Here is a 23,964-nt window from a genome sequence, read left to right as displayed (position 1 = left end):
CTACTCAGTTGGTACTCCACACCTACAACAACAGCAACAACAACAAAAAAAACCTGTTCTTTGTGAATGAACTACACTCTACTCTGGACCACAAGACTTTCCTGAACACCACTTCTAAACAACCACCGCTAAAAGTACAGTCTGAAAGCAAAAACTTACACATCCTCCCAAAGAAAAAGATCATAATCGTCCTCTAGTTGGCCAATTAAAACTATGAGCCCCCGGCGGCGCCTGTGGCTCAAGGAGTAGGGCGCCGGTCCCATATGCCGGAGGTAGCAGGTTCAAACCTAGCCCCGGCCAAAAACCAAAAAAACAAACAAACAAACAAAAAACTATGAGCCCCTCTCAGCAGAAAGAAACTACAGAAGAGAGAACTCTGTGTCCCCTATCCCAAGGCCAACCCCTATTTTTAACATATCAAGAAGGGAGGAATGTTAGGTAATTGCCCCAGAGAAAGTTCCTCCTGCTTTCTACAGACCAAGATTAGCTGTCTCACTGTTAAAGTTACAGCTACCCACTGAAAATTTCAAACTTATGGTCTGCCCCTAACGGCTCCGGCCAGAGCAGTAACTCCTTATTGGATATTCTACCATCCCATCACCATTCTAAGACTTCCCCTAACCTATATAGCTCTCTCTCTCCCACGTGTGCTCTCTCTCTCCCCTCCTCTCCTTTCTTTCTCTGTTTCTCTCAGTCTCTCCTCTCTCCCCCTCTCCTTTTCTCCTTTCCCCTCTCTCTCTTCTTTTCTCTCCTTCTTGGTGCTGCTCTGCAGCATCCCTCCCTCGCCAATAAAAACCTTTCATACAAAAAAAAAAAAAAAATCAGGGTGGCGCCTGTAGCTCAGTGAGTAGGGCGCTGGCCCCATATACCGAGGATGGCGGGTTCAAACCCAGCCCCGGCCAAACTGCAACAAAAAAATAGCCGGGCGTTGTGGCGGGCGCCTGTAGTCCCAGTTGCTCGGGAGGCTGAGGCAGGAGAATCGCGGAAGCCCAAGAGCTGGAGGTTGCTGTGAGTCCTGTGACGTCATGGCACTCTACCGAGGGCGGTAAAGTGAGACTCTGTTCCTAAAAAACAAAAAAAATTAAAAAAAAAAGATTTCAACAGATCTCCAAACACAAGGTGACCCCTTTACGACTGGATCTTCTAGAAGCGCCGGGTAACTCAACTGCCGCGACTGAGCTCTACAAGCGACCGCGCGCGCGCTCCGGGGCTGAGGGCGGGGCGAGGCGAAGCCGCGGGGGCGTGTCTAATCCGGAATCCAAGATGGCCGCCCGGACCGCCAGTCCTTGCTCCTGAGGTAGGCGCAAAGGCTCAAAAGCCATTGGCGGAATTGTCCACTGCTCACCCCCGCCCCCTGGAGGGGGGGGCGGTAATGACAGCGTCCCAATTTCCGGTTCCGGCAGTACCGAAAGCTGATTCGAGATGGAGGAAGATGCAACCGGAGGCCGGCAGTCCCTGGGAATGGAGGAGAGCGTGGGGCATGCAGCCTAGAAGTCTGGGCTTGGAGTTCGCCTCAGACGCGGTGGAGCCCCCGGGGTCTGAACAGGTAAGAAACCGCCGGCTTGGGTGGCTGAGGACTAAGGTCTCTGACGGCCTGCACTTGTCAAGGAGGTGAAGGATAGCTGCGTTGCCAGCTGCAGTGTGTGCAGTTTGGGGAGTGAAGGACAGCTCCCGCGAGGAATCTCTTCCTGGCGTGAGATATGCAGACAACGAAAGAAGCACCGCGAGGGGCGCTCTAGAACCCAGACTCAGCTGTGCGGGGACCAGGGCAGAGTCTGCATAAAGGGGGTGTCACGTGGAATATGTGGAGAAGATTGTCATGTGGTGTCTGTGACGAGGGTCCGCGTGGGAACCTGTGGGAGACCAAGGAAGGCTGGGTGGGAATCTCCTCTTGTCTGAGGGAGGGAGGAGATAGTCTTAACGGAGGAGTTGGAGGTATGGCTGGAGAACTCACATAAGGACAATAGTATGTTCTGTAGGCCTGGTGGGCAAGCCTGCGAATGTGTTCCTGTTCGTGTGGTAGATGCAGAGCCTTAACGCAGATGCAGTAGGACAGGAGTAGGAGATGCTAGTCTCTACTTTCCGTGTTTCCACCTGAGAAGTGGGAACCCGTGGGTGTCTTGTCAGGACTTGTAACAAGGTGCTTTGATTTGGTGGGAGCAATGGACTGAAAAGACCAGAATGGAAGAGGTGGTCATCCTCGCGCTCAGTTCTAGTCACAAGTCAGGATGGAGTTAGAGAGTTCCTAACCTAGTCATAATGGTCTTGGACTTCCAGAATTGTTATAATTTTGTAACACTAATAATCCTTAATGTCTAAAACAATGCTTCTTCAACTTTGATATGCCTGTAAGTCTCCCAGAAATCTGGGTGTGCACCCAGGTCTGGAGTGCAACCTGAAGTTCTATTTTTTTTTTTTTTTGAGACAGTCTCATTTTGTCACCCTTGGTAGAGTGCTGTAGTGTCATAGCTCACAGTAACCTCAAACTTTTGGGCTCAAGTAATTCTCTTGCCTCAGCCTTTCGAGTAGCTGAAAATACAGGTGCCCACCACAATCTATTTTTTTTCCTTTTTTTTTTTTTTTTTTTGGTAGAGACAGAGTCTCACTTTACCGCCCTCAGTAGAGTGCTGTGGCATCACAGCTCACAGCAACCTCCAACTCCTTGGCTTAGGCAATTCTCTTGCCTCAGCCTGGCTATTTTTGTTGTTGTTGTTGTTGTTGAGGCAGGGTCCCACCCTATGCCCCTGAGCAGAGTGCAGTAGGCGAGGTAGGTCACTGCAACCTCAGACTCGCGCTGCGGGCACCCTGCTGCCTCAGCCTCTGGAAGCCGCTGGGATTGGCGTCCGGCTGGGTTTTTCCATTTGTTTCATGAGTCAGGGTCTCACTGTCGCTCAGGCGAGTCTCGAACTCCTGAGCTCAAGCAATTCTCCCTCCTCAGCCTCCCACAGTGCTGGGATTACAGGCGTGAGCCACCGCGCCCGGCCTGGCTATTTTTTTTTAGACACGGGGTCTTGCTCCTGCTTGAGCTGGTCTCAAACCTGTGAGCTCAGGCAGTCCACCAGAGTGGCCTTCCAGAGTGCTAGGATTACAGGCATGAGCCACTACACCCAGCCTTGGAAGTTCTGTATATATATATATTTTTTGGTCAGGGCCAGGTTTGAACCCACCACCTCCAGTATATGGGGCCAGCGCCCTACTCCTTTGAGCCACAGGTGCCACCCATTGTTTTTTTTTTTTTTAGACAGAACCTCAACCTGTCGCCCTGGGTAGAGTGCGGTGGCATCACAGCTCACAGCAACCTCCAACTCCTGGGCTCAAGCAATTCTCCTGCCTCCACCTCCCAAGTAGCTGGGACTACAGGCACCTGCCACAACACCTGGTTGCAGCCGTCATTGTTGTTTGGCGGGCCTGGGCTGGATTCAAACCTGTCAGCTTAGGTGTATGTGGCTGGCCCCTTAGCTGCTTGAGCCACAGGCGCCAAGCCGGAAGTTTTCTCTCTCTCTCTCTCTCTCTCTCTCTCTCTCTATATATATATATATATTTTTTTTTTTTTTTTGTAGAGACAGAGTCTCACTGTACCGCCCTCGGGTAGAGTGCAGTGGCATCACACGGCTCACAGCAACCTCTAACTATTGGGCTTATGCGATTTTCCTGCCTCAGCCTCCAGAGCAGCTGGGACTACAGGCGCCCGCCACAACGCCCGGCTATTTTCTTTGTTGCAGTTTGGCCGGGGCTGGGTTTGAACCCACCACCCTCGGCATGTGGGGCCGGCGCCCTACTCACTGAGCCACAGGCGCCGCCCAGGAAGTTCTGTATTTTTAACAAGCTCTCAGGTGATGCCCATGCAGCTGGTCTGTGGACCACCTGAGGGCAAGGACTTAGCATTACTGTTCAATAGAACTTACTGCAATGATAGAAATGCTTACTGTTAACAAAATATTTTCATAATTGTTGGCTCATATGAATTGCACCACAACTGTTATATTATATACCCTTGGTAGGCTTTATTAGCTCATTTAACAGCTGAGGAAACCGAATTTCAGTGTAATGACAAGGTTCCCATCATACACCAATAAGTAATGGAAGTGAGACTCAATTATAGATCTCCTGACTGCTGATGTTCTTTCCAATATATGACCTTGCCTTCCAAATGACACTGCCTTCTCCTGAGCCAGAATCCTATTTCAGAACCCAGCAAATTGTTCTGTGCGAATTTTCTGATATGAGAAGTGTGGAAGTGGAAAGGAGGTGTACGTAGCTGGGCCAATTTATTTGTCCCTTCCGTTGGCAGGGTCACTAGGGAGCTCCATCTGTAACATTTCACTTGATGACTTGAGGACAAAGTGCTTACTAATCCTGGGTCACCTATGGGAAGCGCTTTAACATTTGCATCTAAGCAGTATTAAAAGGTGGGAGAAAATCTGGAATTGGAGCCATGTACACAAATAAGGGTCTGGGAAAGAGCCATAAACAAGTCGGGCTGACTGAGTTGGGAGACAAGAAGGCTGAAGGAACTTTTTTTTGTTTGTTTTGAGACAGTCTCAAGCTGTAGTCCTGGGTAGCGGCACTGTTCACAGCAACCTCAAACTCTTGGGCTTAAGCGATTCTCTTGCCTCAACCTCCCAAGCAGCCAGGATTACAGGAACCCGCCACAATGCCCAGCTATTTTTGTTGTTCCAGTTGACATTGTTATTTTTTTAGCTGGCCCAGGCTGGATTCGAACCAGCCTTGGTGTATGTGGCTAGTGCCCTACCCACTGAGCTATGGGCGGCACCCCAGGCTGAATAAACTTTGTTTACAGGTAACTGCAGAGAGGAGTTTTCAGAGAGTAAAACAAGAGGAACTGGTTTTGTTATTTCAGCAGGAAGTTTGGAAGTTATGTACAACCTACAGGTTGAGATCTCACCTTGTAGTAGCAGCCTCCCCCTTCTGAGGGGGTTCGGGGAATAGGTGGTGTCCTCTCCTCTCCTACTGAAGTGGCTTAGCTCTTTGAGCTGTGAACTTTAGTGGTTTCTCTTGTTACCATACGGTATGGGAGTTATAACTGCCTCAGAGAGTCCCCACATTCTCCTGGGAATTTAAGATTGACTGGCATATGTGCAAAATGGAGGTGAGGGGGAAATGGGGTGATGGTCCTGCTGTAGGATCTCTCATCAGGAGAGGGTGGTAATTGGTGATTAAACTTGACACTTTGAGATGATGTCATGAAACCAGTTCCTGGAAGAGAATCCACAGAAGAGAAATTTGCTTCTTTGTCTTTCAGTTGCTCTGACCCTCTGCCCTGTAGAACACGCAGTTTGCATGTGCCGGCCAGGAGGCCCTTCTACTTGAGCCCTGCTGTATTTGTCCTGTGTTGACAGTGTGACTGCTCAGCCACTAAGTTCAGTCACTTCACAAACACACTGGGAAAGCAGAGGCAGCTCTTGGTTTCTCTGTAACAAAACTGAGAGAAGTCCCTGAGCATCTGTATGGCCAGGAGTTTATGCTTAACCCTGGGGTGACCTGCATTCACGAGAACATTAATTCTGCCTTCCAGGAGTGGGAGTCACTTGGCTTTAAACAGTGTCTTGTGTTAGAATTCTTCAAGCCCCATGGGTTAGAAGGTAGGTGGTGTAGAGAAGAAATCTTGGCTCATCTCCTGCCTGTAACCTTGACCAGCTCTATGACCTTTAGACTATTACTTTTAACCTATCTAACCCTTGATTTCCTAATTTATCAGAGGTCTCTAACTGTACCCAGGTTAAGTTGTAAAGATTACATGAGGGAGTAGATATTTTGTAAATCCAAATGTTTCTTTCTCTGTATGTTCTCAGCTCAGTGGTGTTGGAAACATCATCTTGGGACATGGATGACATTTACCCTGGGGCAAAGGAAACAGTGATTACTTTCTTTTGAAGGGCTCAGAGGAGAAGACTGCCTCACTGGACTTGGTGGGTGTCCCTGGCTGAGGCTGGGGATGAAGGCCCCTTCACCTATAGCAGGTGGCGCATAACTGTTTCAGGGGCTCTTCCAACTGCAGAACCCCACCTCTAGCTCATTCTCCACACACAGCCTAGACTTTCTATTCTGGCCACCCTCGTTGACCTCTGTCTTTCATTTCTTTTTTTTTTTTTTTGTTGAGACAGGGTCCCACCCTATGCCCCTGAGCAGAGTGCAGTGGGCGTGGTAGCTTACCACAACCTCAGACTCGAGCTGCGGGCACCCCGCTGCCTCAGCCTCCGGAAGCCGCTGGGATTACAGGCGCTCGCCACGGCGCCCGGCTGGGTTTTTCCATTTTTTTCACGAGTCGGGGTCTCACTGTCGCTCAGGCGAGTCTCGAACTCCTGAGCTCAAGCGATTCTCCCTCCTCAGCCTCCCACAGTGCTGGGATTACAGGCATGAGCCACCGCGCCTGGCCTCTGTCTTTCATTTCTAAGGCATTGTTCTCTCACTTAAATTATCTATACATATTCTTCTTCTTCTTTTTTTTTTTTTAGAGATACAGTCTCACTTTGTCACCTTTGGTAGACTGCTGTGGCGTCACAGCTCACAGCAACCTCCATCTCTTGGGCTTAGGCGATTCTTTTGCCTCAGCCTTCCAAGTAGCTGAGACTACAGGTGCCCACCACAACTCCTGGCTATTTTTTGTTGCAGTTTGGCCAGGGCTGGGTTTGAACCTGCCACCCTCGGTATATGGGACTGGTGCTCTACTTACTGAGCCACAGGCGTCGCCCTACATATTGCTCTTTTTTTTTTTTTTTAGAGACAGTCTCACTTTATCGCCCTTGGTAGAGTGATGTGGCGCCACAGCTCACAGCAACCTCCAACTTGTGGGCTTAGGTGATTATGTTGCCTCAGCCTCCTGAGTAGTTGGGACTTCAGGTGACCACAATACCCGGCTATTTTTTTTTTTGCAGTTTGGCCGGGGCCAGGTTCAAACCTGCCACCCTGGGGATATGGGGCTGGTGCCATACCCACTGAACTACAGGTGCCACCCTACATATTCCTCTGTTTTTTTTTTTTTTTAGACAGAGCCTCAGGCTGTCACCCTGAGTAGAGTGCTGTGGCATCACAGCTCACAGCAACCTCCAACTCCTGGGCTAAAGCAATTCTCCTGCCTCAGTCTCCCAAGCAGCTGGGACTACAGGCACCCGCCACAACGCCCGGCTATTTTTTGGTTGCATCCGTCATTGTCGTTTAGCGGGCCCAGGCTGGATTGGAACCCAGCAGCTCAGGTGTATGTGGCTGGCGCCTTAGCCACTTGAGCCACAGGTGCCGAGCCCATATTACTCTTTCATACAAATTTCTTTGTTCTGCAGATAGTCTGACCCAGTTATGTGCACCTAACCCTTTCTCACCTTTTTTTTTTTAATTTTAATTTTTATTATTTTTTTAGTAGAGATAGGAGTTTCACTCTTACTCAGGCTGGTTTTGAACTCCTGAGATCAAGCAATCCACCGCCCCAATCTCCCAGAGTGCTAGGATTACAGGCATGAGCCACCATGCCCAGCTTTTTTTTTTTTGAGACAGAGTTCTACTTTGTCGCTCTTGGTAGATTGCCGTGGTGTCACAGCTCACAGCAACCTCCAACTCTTGGGCTTAAGTGATTCTCTTGCCTCAGCCTCCCAAGTAGCTGGGACCATAGGCACCTGTCACAGCACCAGGCTTATTTTTAGAGATGGGGTCTTATTCTAACTCAGGCTGGTCTTGAACTCCTGAGCTCAGGCAATCTACCTGCCTCAGCTTTCCAGAGTGCTAGGATTATAGGTGTGAGCCACCATGCCTGGCCTTTTTTTTCCAAAGAGAGTCTTGATCTGTTGCCCAGGTGGTAGTACAGTGGTACATTCATAGCTCACTGTAACCTTGAACTCCTGCACTCAAGCTATCGTCTTAGCTCAGCCACCTGAGTAGCTAGGGCTATACGTACACACCACCATGCCTGGCTAATTAAAAAAAAAACAGTGGTAGGGATGGGGTCTTGCTTTGTTGCCCAGGCTGTCTATTCCTCACCTTGAAGCTGAAGTTTTTCTCTCAGATCTCAAGTACTCAGTTTGCATTGTAGGTAGTTTATACTTTAATGGAAGTCTAGCTCAGGGAGGCCCAAAATGCCGACTTTGCTTCTCCACTGACTTCCCTGGTGAACCAAGAGCAGTTCCCATAGGATGAAAGCTATCTGAAACCAGAGTTGGGACCTTTGGTTGTGGAAGCTGGTTGAGGATGAACTCTGATTAGGCATTTGGCATGAGTTTTGCCACTGGAACCGCTTGTTTAGAATGTTTCAGCCCTCTAGAGTTGTTCCTGTGATGTGGCCACCTCCTTTCTCTGCTTTTAGGGATTTTTCTTAAACTCTGGGGAGCCCATGTTTCTCACTTCCTGGAATTGATCATCCTACTCTCCTTTTCTCAACAAAACTTTTCAGTACAGAATAGAACAGGAGTGGGATACATTGGAGCACATTACCTTTTTTTTTTTTAGAGATAGAGTCTCACTATCATCCTGTGCTGTGGCGTCACAGCTCACAGCAACCTCCAACTCCTGGGCTTAGGCAATTCTCTTGCCTCAGCCTCCTGAGTAGCTGGGACTACAGGTGCCCGCCACAACGCCCGGCTATTTTTTGTTGTAGTTTGGCCAGGGCTGGGTTTGAACTCGATACCCTTGGTATATGGGGCCTGCCCCCTACCCACTGAGCCACAGGCTCTGCCATGGAGCACATTACATTCCCAGTAAATATATGTGTAATATATGACATTTCCTAAAGGTGAGCTCCTGATTCTGATTTTATAAAATTTTTATTTTATTTTATTTTTTTTGAGACCGAGTCTTATTTTGTCGCCCCTCAGTAGAGTGCTGTGGCATCACAGCTCACAGCAACTTCCAATCTTGGGCTTAAGTCGTTCTCTTGCCTCAGCCTCCCAAGTAACTGGGACTACAGGCACCCACCACAACACCTGGCTACTTTTAGAGACAGGGTCTTGCTCTTGCTCAGGCTGGTCTTGAACTCATGAGCTCAGACAATTCATCTGCTTCGGCCTCCCAGAGTGCTAGGATTATAGGCATTCTGTACAGCTTTTACATTAGTAAGCTTTTTTGTTGTTGTTGTTGAGACAGGGTCCCACCCTATGCCCCTGAGCAGAGTGCAGTGGGCGCGGTAGCTCACCACAACCTCAGACTCGTGGGCTGTGGGCACCCCGCTGCCTCAACCTCCGGAAGCCGCTGGGATTACTGGCGCTGGCCGGCTGGGTTTTTCCATTTTTTTCACGAGTCGGGGTCTCACTGTCGCTCAGGCGAGTCACAAACTCCTGAGCTCAAGCGATTCTCCCTCCTCAGCCTCCTCAGGGATTACAGGCATGAGCCACCGCGCCCGGCTTTTTTTTTTGTAGAGACAGAGTCTCACTGTACCGCCCTCGGTAGAGTGCCGTGGCGTCACACGGCTCACAGCAGCCTCTAACTCTTGGGCTTACACTATTCTCTTGCCTCAGCCTCCCGAGCGGCTGTTTTTTTTTTTTTTTTTTAATCCTAGGCACTGGATACACTTAACATGAGGGCCACATGGATGTCAACTTGCCCTCATTTCTTTCCCTCTGTATTTTTTTTTTTTTTTTTGCAGTTTGTGGCTGGGGCTGGGTTTGAACCCACCACCGCTGGCATATGGGGCCGTCGCCTTACTCTTTTGAGCCACAGGTGCCGCCCTCCCTCTGTATTTTATGTCCATTCCCAGAGTGATGCTGTGTCCCCTTGAACAGACTGAGTTTCCTGGGAGTCTATCTTGTCTCTCACTTCTCTCCCTTCATTGTCTAGGGCTGAGGTTGTAGTTTATACTCTTAGGGTTGAAAACATGGGGTCAGCTGTGTTCTCTACCTTGTTTTTCTCCAGATTTTAGGGAAACTAGTTAGTTCTCAGGTAGTTCTTTTCTGTCTTTCTCAGAGTGAGTTATCCAGTAACCAAAGAAGACTCTGACCTTTGGGCTGTTCTTGACTTTTTAACTCCTTTCACTGGGGAAATTAGAGGTGGTAAGGAGTGCCCTGTGGTGTGAAAACCCCATTGCACTCTTCCTCACACTTTCTTTTAAAAGCAGACTGGAGAAAATACTATAGAAGTGGAGCGAATGCTGGCCAGGGGAGCTCAGAGGGTTTAGCAGGGAACCTAGAAGTGAGATGAGTCAGCTGGTAAATGGTGATAAGAAGCATCCTGCTGAGAATGAAAGGGAAAGGTGATACCTCCTCCGTGGGCCCAGGACCATCAAAGATGGAGCACTCCTTTTCAGCTTCTGGAAACCTTCTAAATCTTACATATCAATAGCCTACTTAAAAGACCCTGCATCCTGCCAGGGGTTTGGTTTACCCACAGCATCCTGAGCTCTGCCTGGGTGAGGCAAACAAGGAGAATGGTCCCTGGCCAGGATGGTGACACCAGGACCCAAGCCCAGGTAGAGACCAAGAGTCAAGCTAGAACATCCTTTAAGCTGGGGGTAAGGAGCTGAGGGGGGCCAGGGGAATCACTGGCGAATAGTGATTCTGGAGGAGGGGACTTGGGTTGGGAAGGCCTAGTCATGGACAGAGAAGAGGGCAATACCTGATCTGTGAAGGAAGACTCAGGTGGGCACTGGCAGGGCCAAGTTGGGTGAAATGTGAGCTTTGGGGAAGTGAATGTCCCGGTAAAGCCCAGAATATGACTTCAGAACTTAGTCAGTAGGGGAAAGTGCAAACTTCTGACCTCCTTCCTCAAATTCCTTTAATCTGTTCAAATCTCAGGTCTGTAGTTACAATGGAGGACAAACGCAACATCCAGATCATAGAATGGGAACACCTGGACAAGAAAAAGTTCTACGTGCTGGGTGTGGCAATGACAATGATGATCCGGGTCAGTGTCTATCCGTTCACTCTCATCCGCACACGGCTGCAGGTTCAGAAGGGCAAAAGCCTCTACCAAGGGACCTTTGACGCCTTTATCAAGATCCTGCGAGCAGACGGTGTGACTGGCCTCTACCGGGGGTTCCTGGTCAACACCTTCACTCTCATCTCTGGCCAGTGCTATGTCACCACGTATGAACTAACCCGGAAGTTTGTAGCTGACTACAGCCAAAGCAACACAGTCAAATCTCTGGTGGCCGGTGGCTCAGCTTCCCTCGTGGCCCAGAGCATTACAGTGCCCATTGATGTTGTGTCTCAGCACCTGATGATGCAGCGCAAGGGTGAAAAAATGGGCCGCTTCCACGTGCGGGGGGACCCAGAAGGACAAGGGGTAGTTGCCTTTGGCCAAACCAAGGACATCATCAAACAGATCCTGCGGGCTGATGGGCTTCGCGGCTTCTACCGAGGTTATGTAGCTTCACTGCTTACCTATATCCCAAACAGTGCTGTCTGGTGGCCCTTCTATCACTTTTACGCAGGTAAGCAGGGCCAGGAAAATGGGAGAGAGGATGGGGTTACTAATGAGGCTGAGACACTGTTGCTCTGTACATGTTAGAATGGAGGTAAGACTTGGGAGGGGGGGAATGGGTCATTCATTCAGCAAATATTTGAATCAAAAAGGATTCAAAGATGAGTAAGATTGGTTCTTGCCTTCAAAGATCTTATAAAACACAGTGGACAAGTGAAGTAGATGATAAAGCAATTGAAGCAATCCATCCACCGTGGCCTCCCAGAGTGCTAGGATTACATGAGGTAATGTGAGCCACGTGCCCAGCCTGTTCACAGTATTTCTGAGAATGGGATTACTAGGTGAAAAGAGAATATTTTTGCAGGCTTCCATAGAGGCAGTGCCACTTGCCTACTGAAAGGCAGAGCACATTGTGAAGAGCAGGACTTGTGTACACCTGCTACCCTGGAACATCCATCCACAGCTTTTTTTTTTTTTTTTTTTTTTTTTTTTTTTGTAGAGACAGAGTCTCACTGTACCGTCCTCGGGTAGAGTGCCGTGGCGTCACACGGCTCACAGCAACCTCTAACTCCTGGGCTTCCGCGATTCTCTTGCCTCAGCCTCCCTAGTAGCTGGGACTACAGGCGCCCGCCACAACGCCCGGCTATTTTTTTTTTTTTTTTTTTTTTTTGTTGCAGTTTGACCGGGGCTGGGTTTGAACCCACCACCCTCGGCATGTGGGGCCGGCGCCCTACTTGCTGAGCCACAGGCGCCGCCCCATCCACAGCTTTTGAGTCCCATTAGGGAGGTGATGCTTTCAACCTCCTAATCCTTGCTGCTGGCACTTATCCCTTGGTAGTGGGCATTATGTCCTGTCCTATCTGAAATTTTTCTCTTTCCTTTTTTTCTTACATTTAGCACATCTGAGCTGACAGTACCCATTTGGAACTTTTCTGTCCAACTTTTTTTTTTTTTTTGGAGACATAGTTTCACTTTGTTGTCCTTGGTAGACAAGGCATCATGGCTCACAGCAACCTCAAACTCTTGGGCTCAAGCAATTCTTTCCTCAGCCTCCCAAGTAGTTGGGACTACAGGTACCCACCACAACACCTGGCTATTTTTAGAGACGAGGTCTCCCTCTGGCTCAGGCTGGTCTAGAACCTGTGAGTTCAGGCAATCCACCTGCCTCAGCCTCCCAAAGTGCTAGGATTAGAGGTGTGAGCCACTGCACCCTGCCTTCTGTCCAACTTTTATAATGACTTCCTAACCTGTAATCATTGTGTTCTGTGGTGCTGTACTTTTCTGTTGCTCCTTCTGTTTTTCTGATTATACCTCCTTTTTTTGCTACCTCTGTTTCACATTATCTTTCATCGGAAGTATTTGGTATAAGTCAGATTCCTGGACTCCCACCTGACCCTATGGGAATGGATGTTGGTAGTCATAATGTTTTATTTTTTTATTTTAATTTTTTTAATTATTATTTTATATTTTATATTTTTTATTGTTAAATCATAGCTGTGTACATTAGCGCAATCAAGGGGTACAATGTGCTGGTTTCATATACAATCTGAACATAATGTTTTAAAAAAATAAGCTGGGTTCAGCACCCACAGCTCAGTGAGTAGGACGCTGGCCACATATACCAAGGCTGGCAGTTCGAGCTTGGCCCGGGCCTGCTAAACAACAACAACTGCAACAAAAATAGCTGGGCATTGTGGTGGGCACCTGTAGTCCCGGCTACTTGGGAGGCTGAGGCAAGACAATTGCTTAAGCCCAAGAGCTTGAGGTTGCTATGAAGCTACGGCATTCTACTGAGGGCGACATAGTGAGATTCTGTCTCAAAAAAAAAAGAAAGCTCTGATGTCACGTGGGAGAGTGGGGTTTGATTCCTCAATGAGTAATTATTTTTATTATTATTAATTTATTTATCTTTTTATTTATTTATTTATTTATTTTTTAAATAGCGTCTCAAGCTGTTGCCCTGGACAGAGTGCCATGGCATCACAGCTCACAGCAACCTCAAACTTTTGGGTTTAAGTGATTCTCTTGCCTCAGCCTCCCATGTAGCTGGGACTGCAGGTGCCCAGCACAATGCCCAGCTATTTTTTGGTTGTAGTTGTCATTGTTGTTTGGCAGGCCCAGGCTGGATTCGAATCTGCCTGCTCTGGTGTATGTGGCTGGCGCCCTAGCACTGAGCGAGGGGTGTCGAGCCTGTTTTTATTTTTTTCAAGACAGAGTCTTGTTCTGTCACCCAGACTAGAGTGCAGTTCACTGCAACCTCATGCTCCTGGCATAAGCCATCCTCCTGCCTCAGTCTCCCTAGTAGCTGGATTATAGGCATGCATCACCATGCCTGGCTGGTTATTTATATTTTTTGTAGAAACAGGGTCTTGCTACATTGACCAGGCTGGTCTCAACTCTTGGGCTCAAGTAGTCCTCTTGCTTCTGCCTCCCAAAGTGCATGGCTTCCCTTGTATTCCTAATTACCTCCTCTCCATATAACCCTTAATCCAAAAGCATTCCTTCCTTTTTTCAACCTCATGATGTTGCTTGCATCTTAACTTTCTCTCTCTCTCCCTTCCTTCCTTCTTTTTTGAGACAGAGTCCTACCCTGTCACTCCAGCTAGAGCACCCTGTTATCAGCCTAGCTCACAGAAACCTCAAACTCCTGGGTTCAAGAGATTCTCCTGCTTTACCTTCCTGAGTAGCTGGGAATATAGGTTCACATGACATCTGGCTAGTTTTTCTATTTTTAGTGGAGACTGGGTCTTACTCTTGCTTAGGCTAGTCCTGAACTACTGAGCTCAAGAAACCCTCATGCCTTGGCCTCCCATAATGCTGGGATTATAGGTGTGAGTCACTGAGCCCAGCCCTGATTGAATCTTTCTTAATGCAAATATAACATTTGCCTTGATATTATTTGTCCTATCAGTTCTACTACATGGGAAGGTTCTCTGAAGGAGAAACTAACATTTATTGGATGTGCACTGTGTGCTAGGCTCTGTGTGAGAGCTCATGTATCTGGTAATTCCAATCTTTTTTTTTTTTTTTAGAGACAAGAGTCTCACTTTGTTGCCTTCAGTAGAGTGCTGTGGCATCACAGCTCACAGCAACCTCCAGCTCTTGTGCTTAGGCAATTCTCTTGCCTCAGCCTCCCAAGTGGCTGGGATTATAGGCGCTCGCCACAATGCCTGGCTATTTTTTTTTTTTTTTGTAGAGACAGAGTCTTACTTTATGGCCCTCGGTAGAGTGCCGTGGCCTCACACAACTCACAGCAACCTCCAACTCCTGGGCTTAAGCGATTCTCTTGCCTCAGCCTCCCGAGTAGCTGGGACTACAGGCGCCTGCCACAACGCCCAGCTATTTTTTGGTTGCAGTTTGGCCGGGGCCGGGTTTGAACCCGCCACCCTCAGTACATGGGGCCGGCGCCCTACCGACTGAGCCACAGGCGCCGCCCTGCCTGGCTATTTTTTTGTTGCAGTTTGGCCAGGGCTGGGTTCAGACCCACCACCCTTGGTATATGGGGCCGGAGTCCTTACTGAGCCACAGACGCTGCCTCCTAAATTCCAATCTTATTTACAACTCCGATGTAGGTGTTCTGTAGGCACAGAGGCCATGTTTGTTTACGATTGGACCTCCCAACACCTGGCTCAGGGTCTGGTGAATCGTAAGTGCTCAGTAAATACTTGTTGAATGAGTATATTGGCTTTTGTGGTACCCTTTTGCTTAAAACTGGCTGATGGTGCCTTATGGGTATTGAGAATAAAATCTAGTTTCCTTCCTATGGGCTACTCTGCTGTGTTGATCTGGTCCCTGTTGGCTTCTCCATCCCTATCTCCTTCCACGTTTCCCTTCCTCACTCAGGTCCATCTTTGCTACTCTTCTGTCAGTTCCTCATACATTTTAAGCTCTGTTCTTGCCTCAAGGCCTTTGCAAATAATGTTCTTTCTGCCTGAGACACCCTTTCCCCTGTTCCTTATGTGTCTGGCATCTTCTCATGCTTCAAGCATCATCTTATGTGTCACCTTTGCAAAGAGGACTTCTTTACCCTGTTGGTAAAAGGGCTTTTTTTGTTTTATATTTCAGTACCTTGGTTCTGTCTTAGCACTTGTCATAATTTGCAATTATTTTACTCCAATTTCCAGTTTGTTTGTTTTGGGGGATTTTTTTGAGACAGAGTCTCATTCTGTTGCTCAGGCTGGAGTGCTGTAGTGTTAAAGCTCACAGAAACCTCAAACTCCTGGGCTCCTGCCTTAGCCTCCCCAGTAACTGGAACTATAGGCCCTACCACATGCCTGGCTAGTTTTTCTCTTTTTGGTAGAGACAGGGTCTCCCTCTTGATCAGGCTACACTTTATTTATTTATTTTTTAAATAGTCTCATTATGTCACTCCTGATCAGTAGAGTACTATGGCGTCACAGTTCATAGCAACCTCAAACTCTTGGGCTTAAGTGATTCTCTTGCCTCAGCCTCCCAAGTAGGTGGGACTACAGGTGCCTGCCACAATGCCCAGCTATTTTTGTTGTTGTTACTGTTGCAATTTTCTTTTTCTTTTTTTTTTTTTTTATTTTTTGTAGAGACAGAATCTCACTTTATGGCCCTCGGTAGAGTGCCGTGGCCTCACACAGTTCACAGCAACCTCCAACTCCTGGGCTTAGGTGATTCTCTTGCCTCAGCCATGTACTGTTGCAATTTTCATTGTTTTAGCTGGCCCGGGCTGGGCTTGAACCTGCCAACCTCAATGCATGTGGTTGGTGCCATAACCACTGTGCTACAGACACCGAGCGGATCAGGCTAGTCTTAAACTGCTGAGCTCAAATGTACCTCCGAATTATGAAGGCATTTCCCTGTCCATTTCTTTAGGTTTTCTTTCTTTGTTTTTGTTCGGGACAGGGTCTTGCTCTGTCTCCCAGACTGGAGTGTAGTGGTGTAATCATAGTTCACTGTAGCCTCGAACTCCTGGGCTGAAGTGATCCTCCTGCCTCAGCCTTAGTCTCCCATCTCAAGTAGCTAGGACTTCAGGCATGTGCCATCAAACTGGCTAATTTTTCTTTCTTTTTTTTGCAGTTTTTGGCCAGGGCTGGGTTTGAACCCTCCACCTCCGGCATATGGGGCTGGCGCCCTACTCCTTTGAGCCACAGGCGCTGCCCAAAACTGGCTAATTTTTCGTAGAGAATGTGGTCTCAATGTGTTGTCCAAGTTGGTCTCAATCTCCTCACCTCAAATGATCCTCCTGCCTTGGCTTCCCAATGTATTGGCATTACAGGTGTAAAGCACTGGGCCCTGCCCATTTTTCTGTTTTGTTTTTTTTTTTTTTTTTTTTTTGCTTTTTAAAACCTTATTATTATTTTTTTTTATTTTATTTATTTATTTTTTTATTGTTGGGGATCCATTTCTCTGTTTTATGTCTAGTGCTTATCACAGTGTCTGGCCTCTAATAAGTATTAAATAAATATTCATTTATATTGTCCAAACTGATTAATCCTGGAGGGATCAAACCAAGTCTGAGTTTATCTTCTGCTTTATAGATAAGAGGTTCTTAAAATAAATGTTTGTTGAATGAATAATGGAGTAGAAGGAAAGACATAGGGTTCTTTCCCCTACCTTCTTGCCTTTGTGTTTTCATCCTCCCCCCTTAGACCCCGGAAAATGGCATATGTGCATGATTAGAATTGGAATCTGGATCCAGCTACAGCTTGCAGGCCTGAGGTCAGTGCAGACAGGCCCAAGGAGGCATGCAGTCTCAGTCCCGTGTTACATTCTAATAATTGCAAAATGCCTCCTCAGGAGAAACCAGACACCCATGAGATGAAGCACAGTTCACTTTGTTTCTGTCTATGCTAATTCTGGGGGAAGAAAGTTGTGAGAAGCTTGGGTATGGGGGGCTTGAGGAACCCGTCTGTGCTAGTGGTACTGAGAAGCCTTTACTTCAGCTCTGCCAACCTCCACCTTCCTACTTCTGCCTGGCAGACTACCAAACTATCAAAACTAGGAACATGAGAAAAAAGTCCTTAAAGGTAGCAGCTGAACTTTAGAAAAGAAAACTTACTTTTACTATTAGGATTTTATCTACTGTTCTTTCCCTTGCCTATTCTGCTCTAGGCTACTGGACTTGCTGTCCCTCAAATATTTCCTGGGTGCACCTGCCTCTGGGCTTTTGCATTAGATATCATCCCCTCCTGGGAAAGCGCTTTCCATACACGCATGTCGCTTGCACCATCGCCTTCTCCTTCAGGCCTTTATTCAGTCTTCACCTTCTTGGAGTGGACTTCCATAACTACTTTGTTTAAAATGGGAATTCCTTTACCCTCTGCCGTTGGGATTCCCTCCCTTTCCTGCTTTATTTTTGTCTATAGCAGGTACCTTTTGACATAGCTGTGTATTTTGCTTTTTTTTTTTTGTCTGTCTTCTCCCCACTAGAATATACATTTCCTGAGAGCAAGAATGTGGGACTCTTTTATTCACTTTTAAATGCCTTAGGTCCCAGGGTGATCAGCTAATGTTAGTCACTCAATAAATCTTTATTGAATAAATGAATGAACTCTATCGGCTTGGTGCCTGTAGCTCAAGCAGCTAAGGCACCAGCCACATACACTGGAACTGGCGGATTCGAATCCAGTCCAGGACTGCCAAACAGCAATGATAACTACAACCAAAAAATAGCTGGGCAGGTGACGCCTGTGGCTCAAAGGAGTAGGCCCCATATGCCAGAGGTGGCGGGTTCAAACCCAGCCCGAGCCAAAAACTGCAAAAAAAAAAAAAAAATAGCTGGGCATTGTGGCAGGTGCCTGTAATCCCAGCTACTTGGGAGGCTGAGGCAAGAGAATCGCTTGAGCCCAAGAGTTTGAGGTTGCTGTGAGTTGTGACGCCACGGCACCCTACCCAGGGTGATAGCTTGAGATTCTATCTCAAAATAGAATCTTGAGGCTCTGTCTCAAAATAAAACAAACGAGAATGAACTCTTATCTTTCACTTCCACAGAGGGTAAAGCAAAAATGCAATTGCAAGTAGACTTCCCAGTATTACTGAGAATCGGCAAATCTGGGTACTAGTCTTTTTTTTTTTTTTTTTTTGAGACAGAGCCTCAAGCTGTCACCCTCGGTAGAGTGCTATGGCATCACAGCTCACAGCAACCTCCAACTCCTGGGCTTAGGCAATTCTCTTGCCTCAGCCTCCCAAGTAGCTAGGACTACGGGTGCCTGCTACAACACCTGGATATTTTTTGTTGCAGTTTGGCTGGGACTGGGTTTGAGCCCCCCACCTTCAGTATATGGGGCCATTGCCCTACCCACTGACCCACAGGCTCTGCCCAGGGTTTTTATTTTTTCTTTGAGACAGAGTCTCACTTTGTCCGCTTGGGTAGAGTACTGTGGTGTCATAGCTCACAGCAACCTCTGACTCACAGGCTCAAGAGATTCTCTTGCCCCATCCTCCCGAGTAGCTGAGACTATAGCTGTCCGCCACAGTGCCCTGCTGTTTTTTTTTTTGAGACAGAGTCTAACTTTGTCACCCTGGGTAGAGTCCCATGGCATCATAGCTCACAGCAACCTCTAACTCCTGGGCTTAGGCGATTCTCTTGGCTCAGCTTCCCGAGTAGCTGGGACTACAGGTGCCCACCACAATGCCCGGCTATTTTTTGTTGCAGTTGCCACTGCTATTTTAGCTGGCCGGGGCTGGGTTTGAACCCACCACCCTCGGTATTTGGGGCTGGCGCCCTACTCATTTAGCCACAGGTGTCATCCTCCCTGCTATTTTTTTAGAGACAAGGTCTCGCTCTGGCTCAGGCTGGTGTTGAACTTGTGAGCTCAGGCAATCCACCCACAACACCCGGATTATAGGGGTGATCCTCTGTGCCTGGCCCGTAGGAAGGATTTTCTTTCTCATTTTTTTTTTGAAACAGTCTTATCCTGTTACCCTTGGTAGAGTGCTATGTCATCATAGCTCACAGTAACTTCAAACTCTTGGGTTCTAGTGATCTTCCTTCCTCAGCCTCCCAAGTAGCTGGGACCACAGTTGTACACCACTACACCCAGCTAGTTTTTCTATTTTTAGTAGAGATGGGGTCTTGCTGTAGCTCAGGCTGGTCTTTTTGTTTTTTTGAGACAAGAGTCTCAAGCTGTCACCCTGGGTAGAGTGCCGTGGCGTCACAGCAACCTCAAACTCTTGGAAGCGATTCTCTTGCCTCAGCCTCCCAAGTAGCTGGAACTACAAGTTGCCCGCTACAATACCTGGCTATTTTTTTTTGTTGCAGTTGTCATTGTTTTTAGCTGGCCTGGCTGGGTTCGAACTCTCCAGTCTTGGTGTATGTGGCTGGCGCCCTACCCACTGAACTATGGGTGCCACCCCTCAGGCTGGTCTTGAACATGTGAGCTCAGGCAATCTACTTGCCTCAGCCCCCCCAGAGTACTAGAATTACAGGTATGAGCCACCTCGCCCAGCCAAAAAGGGTTTTCTATCCAGCAGGTAAAAGAGCCAGCAAAGAAGCTTACAATCCTCTTTCAGAGGAAACTTGTCTTGTTTAAATGGGTGATGTTGGCTTGGCACCTGTAGCTCAAGTGGCTAAGGTGCCAGCCACATACACCAGAGCTGGCAGGTTCAAATCCAGCCTGGGCCTGCCAAACAATGACAACTACAACTAAAAGATGGCTGGGCATTATGGCGGGCACCTGTAGTCCCAGCTACTTAGGAGGTTGAGGCAAGAGAATCAATCGCTTATGCCCAGGAGGCAGGTTGAAGGTTGCTGTGAGCTGTGATGCCACGGCACTCTACCCAGGGAAAGAGCTTGAGGCTCTTGTCTCCAAAATAAATAAATAAATGAATGAATGAATAAAATAAATGGGTGATGCCACAAAGCTGACTTCTAGAAGGGGCCTGATATTTATAGTATAATTTTTGGGGAGTGCAAGTGGAAGCAGGAAAAAGAAAAGACAGGAATTATAGTTCACAGTGGCAAAGGATGGAGGCTTTGTCATTAGAGAGAGGCCAACTTGTAGAAGCAACAAACATAGTGAGGGGCAGCTGGGTGATACTTCATGTCTTGAGGCTTTGTCTTTCCCTGGATTCTAGAGCAGCTCTCCTACCTGTGTCCAAAGGAGTGCCCTCACATTGTCTTTCAAGCTATCTCGGGTCCTCTAGCTGCAGCCACTGCCTCTATCCTCACCAATCCCATGGATGTCATCCGAACCCGTGTGCAGGTAAGACTGGCCTCCTTCTCTTCTCCACCCTCCTGGCTAAACCATTAAAAGTATGGTGTCCAGGCCCTGCAGCATTCCCGTGATCTCTTTGTCATGGCCCTGTAGTGCAGTCAGCCTTCTGGTTATCCTTGAGCTTACCTCTGCAGAAATTATCTGAACCCTTGGAAGCACCTGGAATTGCTTCTTTCACTTTGTCTGTCAGCTTGCGTTCCTCTCCTACTCCATTACATGCCCATGCCTCCAGAAATCTTACTGGTTTCTTCCATCCTTCACAGGAATCCTCCATGAATGAAAACCATGGGCTGCATGGGATAGTCTCTAAAAGTGTAGTTTAGGGTCAGGCGCCTAAACTACACTTTTAGAGACTACTGTAATCCTAACACTCTGGGGGGACAAGGCAGGCAGATTGCCTGAGCTCAGGAGTCTGAGACCAGCCTGAGCAAGAGCAAAACCCTCTCTAAAAATAGCCAGGCATTGTGGCAGGCACCTGTAGTCCCAGGTACTCAGGAGGCTGAGACAAGAGGATCTTTTGAGCCCAGAGTTTGAGGTTGCTGTGAACTATTAACACCACAGCACTTTATCTAGAGTGGCACCAAAAAAAAAAAAAAAATGTAGTTTAGGGGTAGGACTGTTGAGGAAAGAAGAGGGAAAAATTCCTGCCTTGGCCAGGCTTCCAGTGTGGTAGGGGAAATGCCTGTATCATTCCTGAACAGCATGAGTGATGACAGTGATGGAGAGGACAGTTCTAGCCCTGGGGCATCAGAGGGAATAGGAAGACCAGAATCAAAATCATGGACTGGCAGAGCTGCAGTGAACTCTAGAGGAGACTTTTTTTTCTTTTTCTTTTCTTTTTTTTTTTTTTTTGGGAGGGGCGCAGTTTTTGGCCTGGGCTGGGTTTGAATCCACCACCTCTTTCATATGGGGCTGGCGCCCTACTCCTTTGAGCCACATGCGCCACCCTTTCTTTTCTTTTTCTTTTTCTTTTATTTATTCCCCCGATTCGAACCCGCCATCTCAGGTGTATGTGGCTGGCGCCTTAGCCGCTTGAGCCCAGCTGGGCTTTTTCTTTCTTTTTGAGAGTCCAACACAGTTGCCCCACGGTTGAGTGCCTTGGCATCATAGCTCACAGCAACCTCAAACTTTTAGGCTCAAGCAATCCTCTTGCCTCACCCTCCCAAGTAGCTGGGACTATAGGTGCCCACCACAACACCCAGCAATTTTATTTTTTATTTTTTTTAGAAATGGGGTCTCACTCTTGCTTAGGCTGGTCTTGAACCCTTGAATCTGTGAGCTCAAGTGATCTGCCCGCCTTAGCCTCCCAGAATGCTAGGATTACAGGTGTGAAACACCTCACTGGCCTGCCGCCACTTTTGTTATCATTTGTATTATTTTCTTTTTTATAACAACCTCATAGTGTTAATACTATTATCACTGTTTTACATTTGAGGAAAGTTACACATAGAGTTAAATTAAGTAAATTATTCTAGGCTATACTGTTAGTAAGTTGGGGAACAGAATTCAAACCCAGGCAGTCTCGTACCAGAGGTCATGCTAAACTACTTTGTTGTACTGTCCTTCAGAGGCAGAGTTCCCCCTTTCAGACTTCAGAGTCTAGTTTTTCCCACTTTAGCCTAACACAGAGGGAGATTAATCTGGAGGGCTTTGCCTATCAACAATGGCCCTCCATTGTGTTGACTTTTCCAGGTTGAGGGCAAGAACTCTATCATCCTGACCTTCAGACAACTGATAGCAGAAGAAGGGCCTTGGGGCCTCATGAAGGGCCTCTCGGCTAGAATCATCTCAGCCACACCTTCCACCATTGTCATTGTTGTGGGCTACGAGAGCCTCAAGAAACTCAGCCTCCGACCTGAGCTAGTGGACTCAAGACACTGGTAACCAGCGATGGGGAGAGAAGCCTGTTCTTCTCCACACTACTCTGGGTTGGAGGCAGAAGGGGGAGGATTGTACCTTCTCCATGTGCCCCCACTGCATATTGAGCCCTGCCCTGGATCTGGTGGCCTATCTGGGACAGCAATGGAAACTTTGTACTGCTCTTGCTGAAGAGGATCCATGCCTGGATTCCTTGCCCCCACTATTTTTAATTCTCCTGCTGAGCTGGGTACCTTCACTCAGTCCCTGTTTTCCATCCTGCCCTAAGGACCCTACCCTGTTAACCCTTTTTCTGGTTTACTTGTTCCATCTGTGTCCCTGAGAGTCTGAGAAGAGCTGTACATACAACCTGCTTCCACCACTGGTTCTTCACTTGGGCTTTGAGCCTAGGCTCCAAGCAGCTGCTGTAAGCCCCCTCCCTCTTCATCTCTTAGGTTTGCTTATTATTTTGGGACTGAGCTGCCCACCAGACCACTCTGCTTTGCCCTGTCACATGGGGATAAGGTGCCAGGTATTTTTGCATAGGGAGCAGGAGCAGCAAAAATTCTGGTTTTCCAGAGCACTTGTCTTCTCTTGGAAGGAATTAATAGATTGAGGAGAAATGTGGGTACTTTATTTTGTGTATTTTTTAAAAAATGTCTATGAACCAGCCTGGCTAGTGGTTTAGTCCTGCTGAAGCACTGATCCTGCTGTCAGAGCCTACCTTGTTCTCAGGCTGGTAGGAAAATGTAGTCTAGCTTTTTCCCCAGTCCCACTTCCCTTTCCTTTCAGTTTCCCTTCAGTCCCAGCAGCCCTCAGACAATATAAGCTATGGGCTTCCCCTGGTGCAGAAACTACAGTGGTGGGCACAGTCCTAAGCAGATCTGACTGTCTGAGGTGTACTGGACTTGGAGCATTACCCTGAAAAGTCAGACTGAGAAAGTACGTGATTTGAAAGGTGACAGGAGGGTACGTGTTCTCCAGGCCAGCTGAGCCAAGCCTATGAGCAGGAAGTGGAGGTTCTCAGCCCCAGACGTCATGTATATACTCAGTCACTCAGACTCATGGCAGCAAGTGTTATCTCACCAAGGGAATCTCTGAGATATGGAACTGTGTTTTTCTTCTCTGTGGCTGTGAAGACATCCCAGTCGTGATACTGAGGCTATACTGGAGAGAGAATAAAGAGCAGTTCAGGAAGTCACCCAATACCAGGAACACTGCATTTACCAGCCTGATACTGCCAAGATTATCTGCTGAAGCTCTCCTTCCCTACCCTGCCCCCGACCCAGCCTGTGCTACAGGTGGACAGGTGCAGTAAATTGCAAGAGAAGGCTCCTTAAACCCTGCATTCCTTCCTAGGACATTTGGCCTGGATGTCCCTTCCCCCACCCGACCCCCTTTTTTTTTTTTGGAGACAGTTTCACTTTGTTGCCCTCTGTAGAGTGCTTGGTATCACAGCTCACAGCAACCTCCAGCTCTTGGGCTTAGGTGATTCTCTTGCCTCAGTCTCTCGAGTAGCTGGGACTACAGGAACCTGCCACAACGCCTGGCTATTATTTTGTTG

General features: G+C 47.8%; 1 protein-coding gene across 5 annotated transcripts; it reads left to right on the top strand.

Moving 5' to 3' along the window:
* Nucleotides 1-1,289: 1,289 nt before the first annotated feature.
* SLC25A44 (solute carrier family 25 member 44) lies at nucleotides 1,290-23,027 on the top strand. Of its 5 annotated transcripts, none has more exons than XM_053608314.1 (6): nucleotides 1,290-1,546; nucleotides 5,264-5,603; nucleotides 10,308-10,405; nucleotides 10,731-11,368; nucleotides 20,404-20,531; nucleotides 22,236-23,027. In XM_053608314.1, the coding sequence occupies exons 3-6, from the start codon at nucleotides 10,380-10,382 to the stop codon at nucleotides 22,425-22,427; spliced, it is 984 nt and encodes a 327-aa protein (XP_053464289.1). In that variant the 5' UTR covers nucleotides 1,290-1,546; nucleotides 5,264-5,603; nucleotides 10,308-10,379; the 3' UTR covers nucleotides 22,428-23,027. The 5 variants fall into 5 exon arrangements, with proteins under 5 accessions (XP_053464289.1, XP_053464288.1, XP_053464291.1 ...); XM_053608313.1 differs by having other exon boundaries at nucleotides 10,055-10,405; XM_053608316.1 differs by having other exon boundaries at nucleotides 10,055-10,447.
* Nucleotides 23,028-23,964: the final 937 nt, after the last annotated feature.

Source organism: Nycticebus coucang, chromosome 10 (assembly GCF_027406575.1).
Source record: "Nycticebus coucang isolate mNycCou1 chromosome 10, mNycCou1.pri, whole genome shotgun sequence".
Lineage (NCBI taxonomy): Eukaryota > Metazoa > Chordata > Mammalia > Primates > Lorisidae > Nycticebus > Nycticebus coucang.
This window is presented reverse-complemented; position numbering and strand designations above follow the sequence as displayed.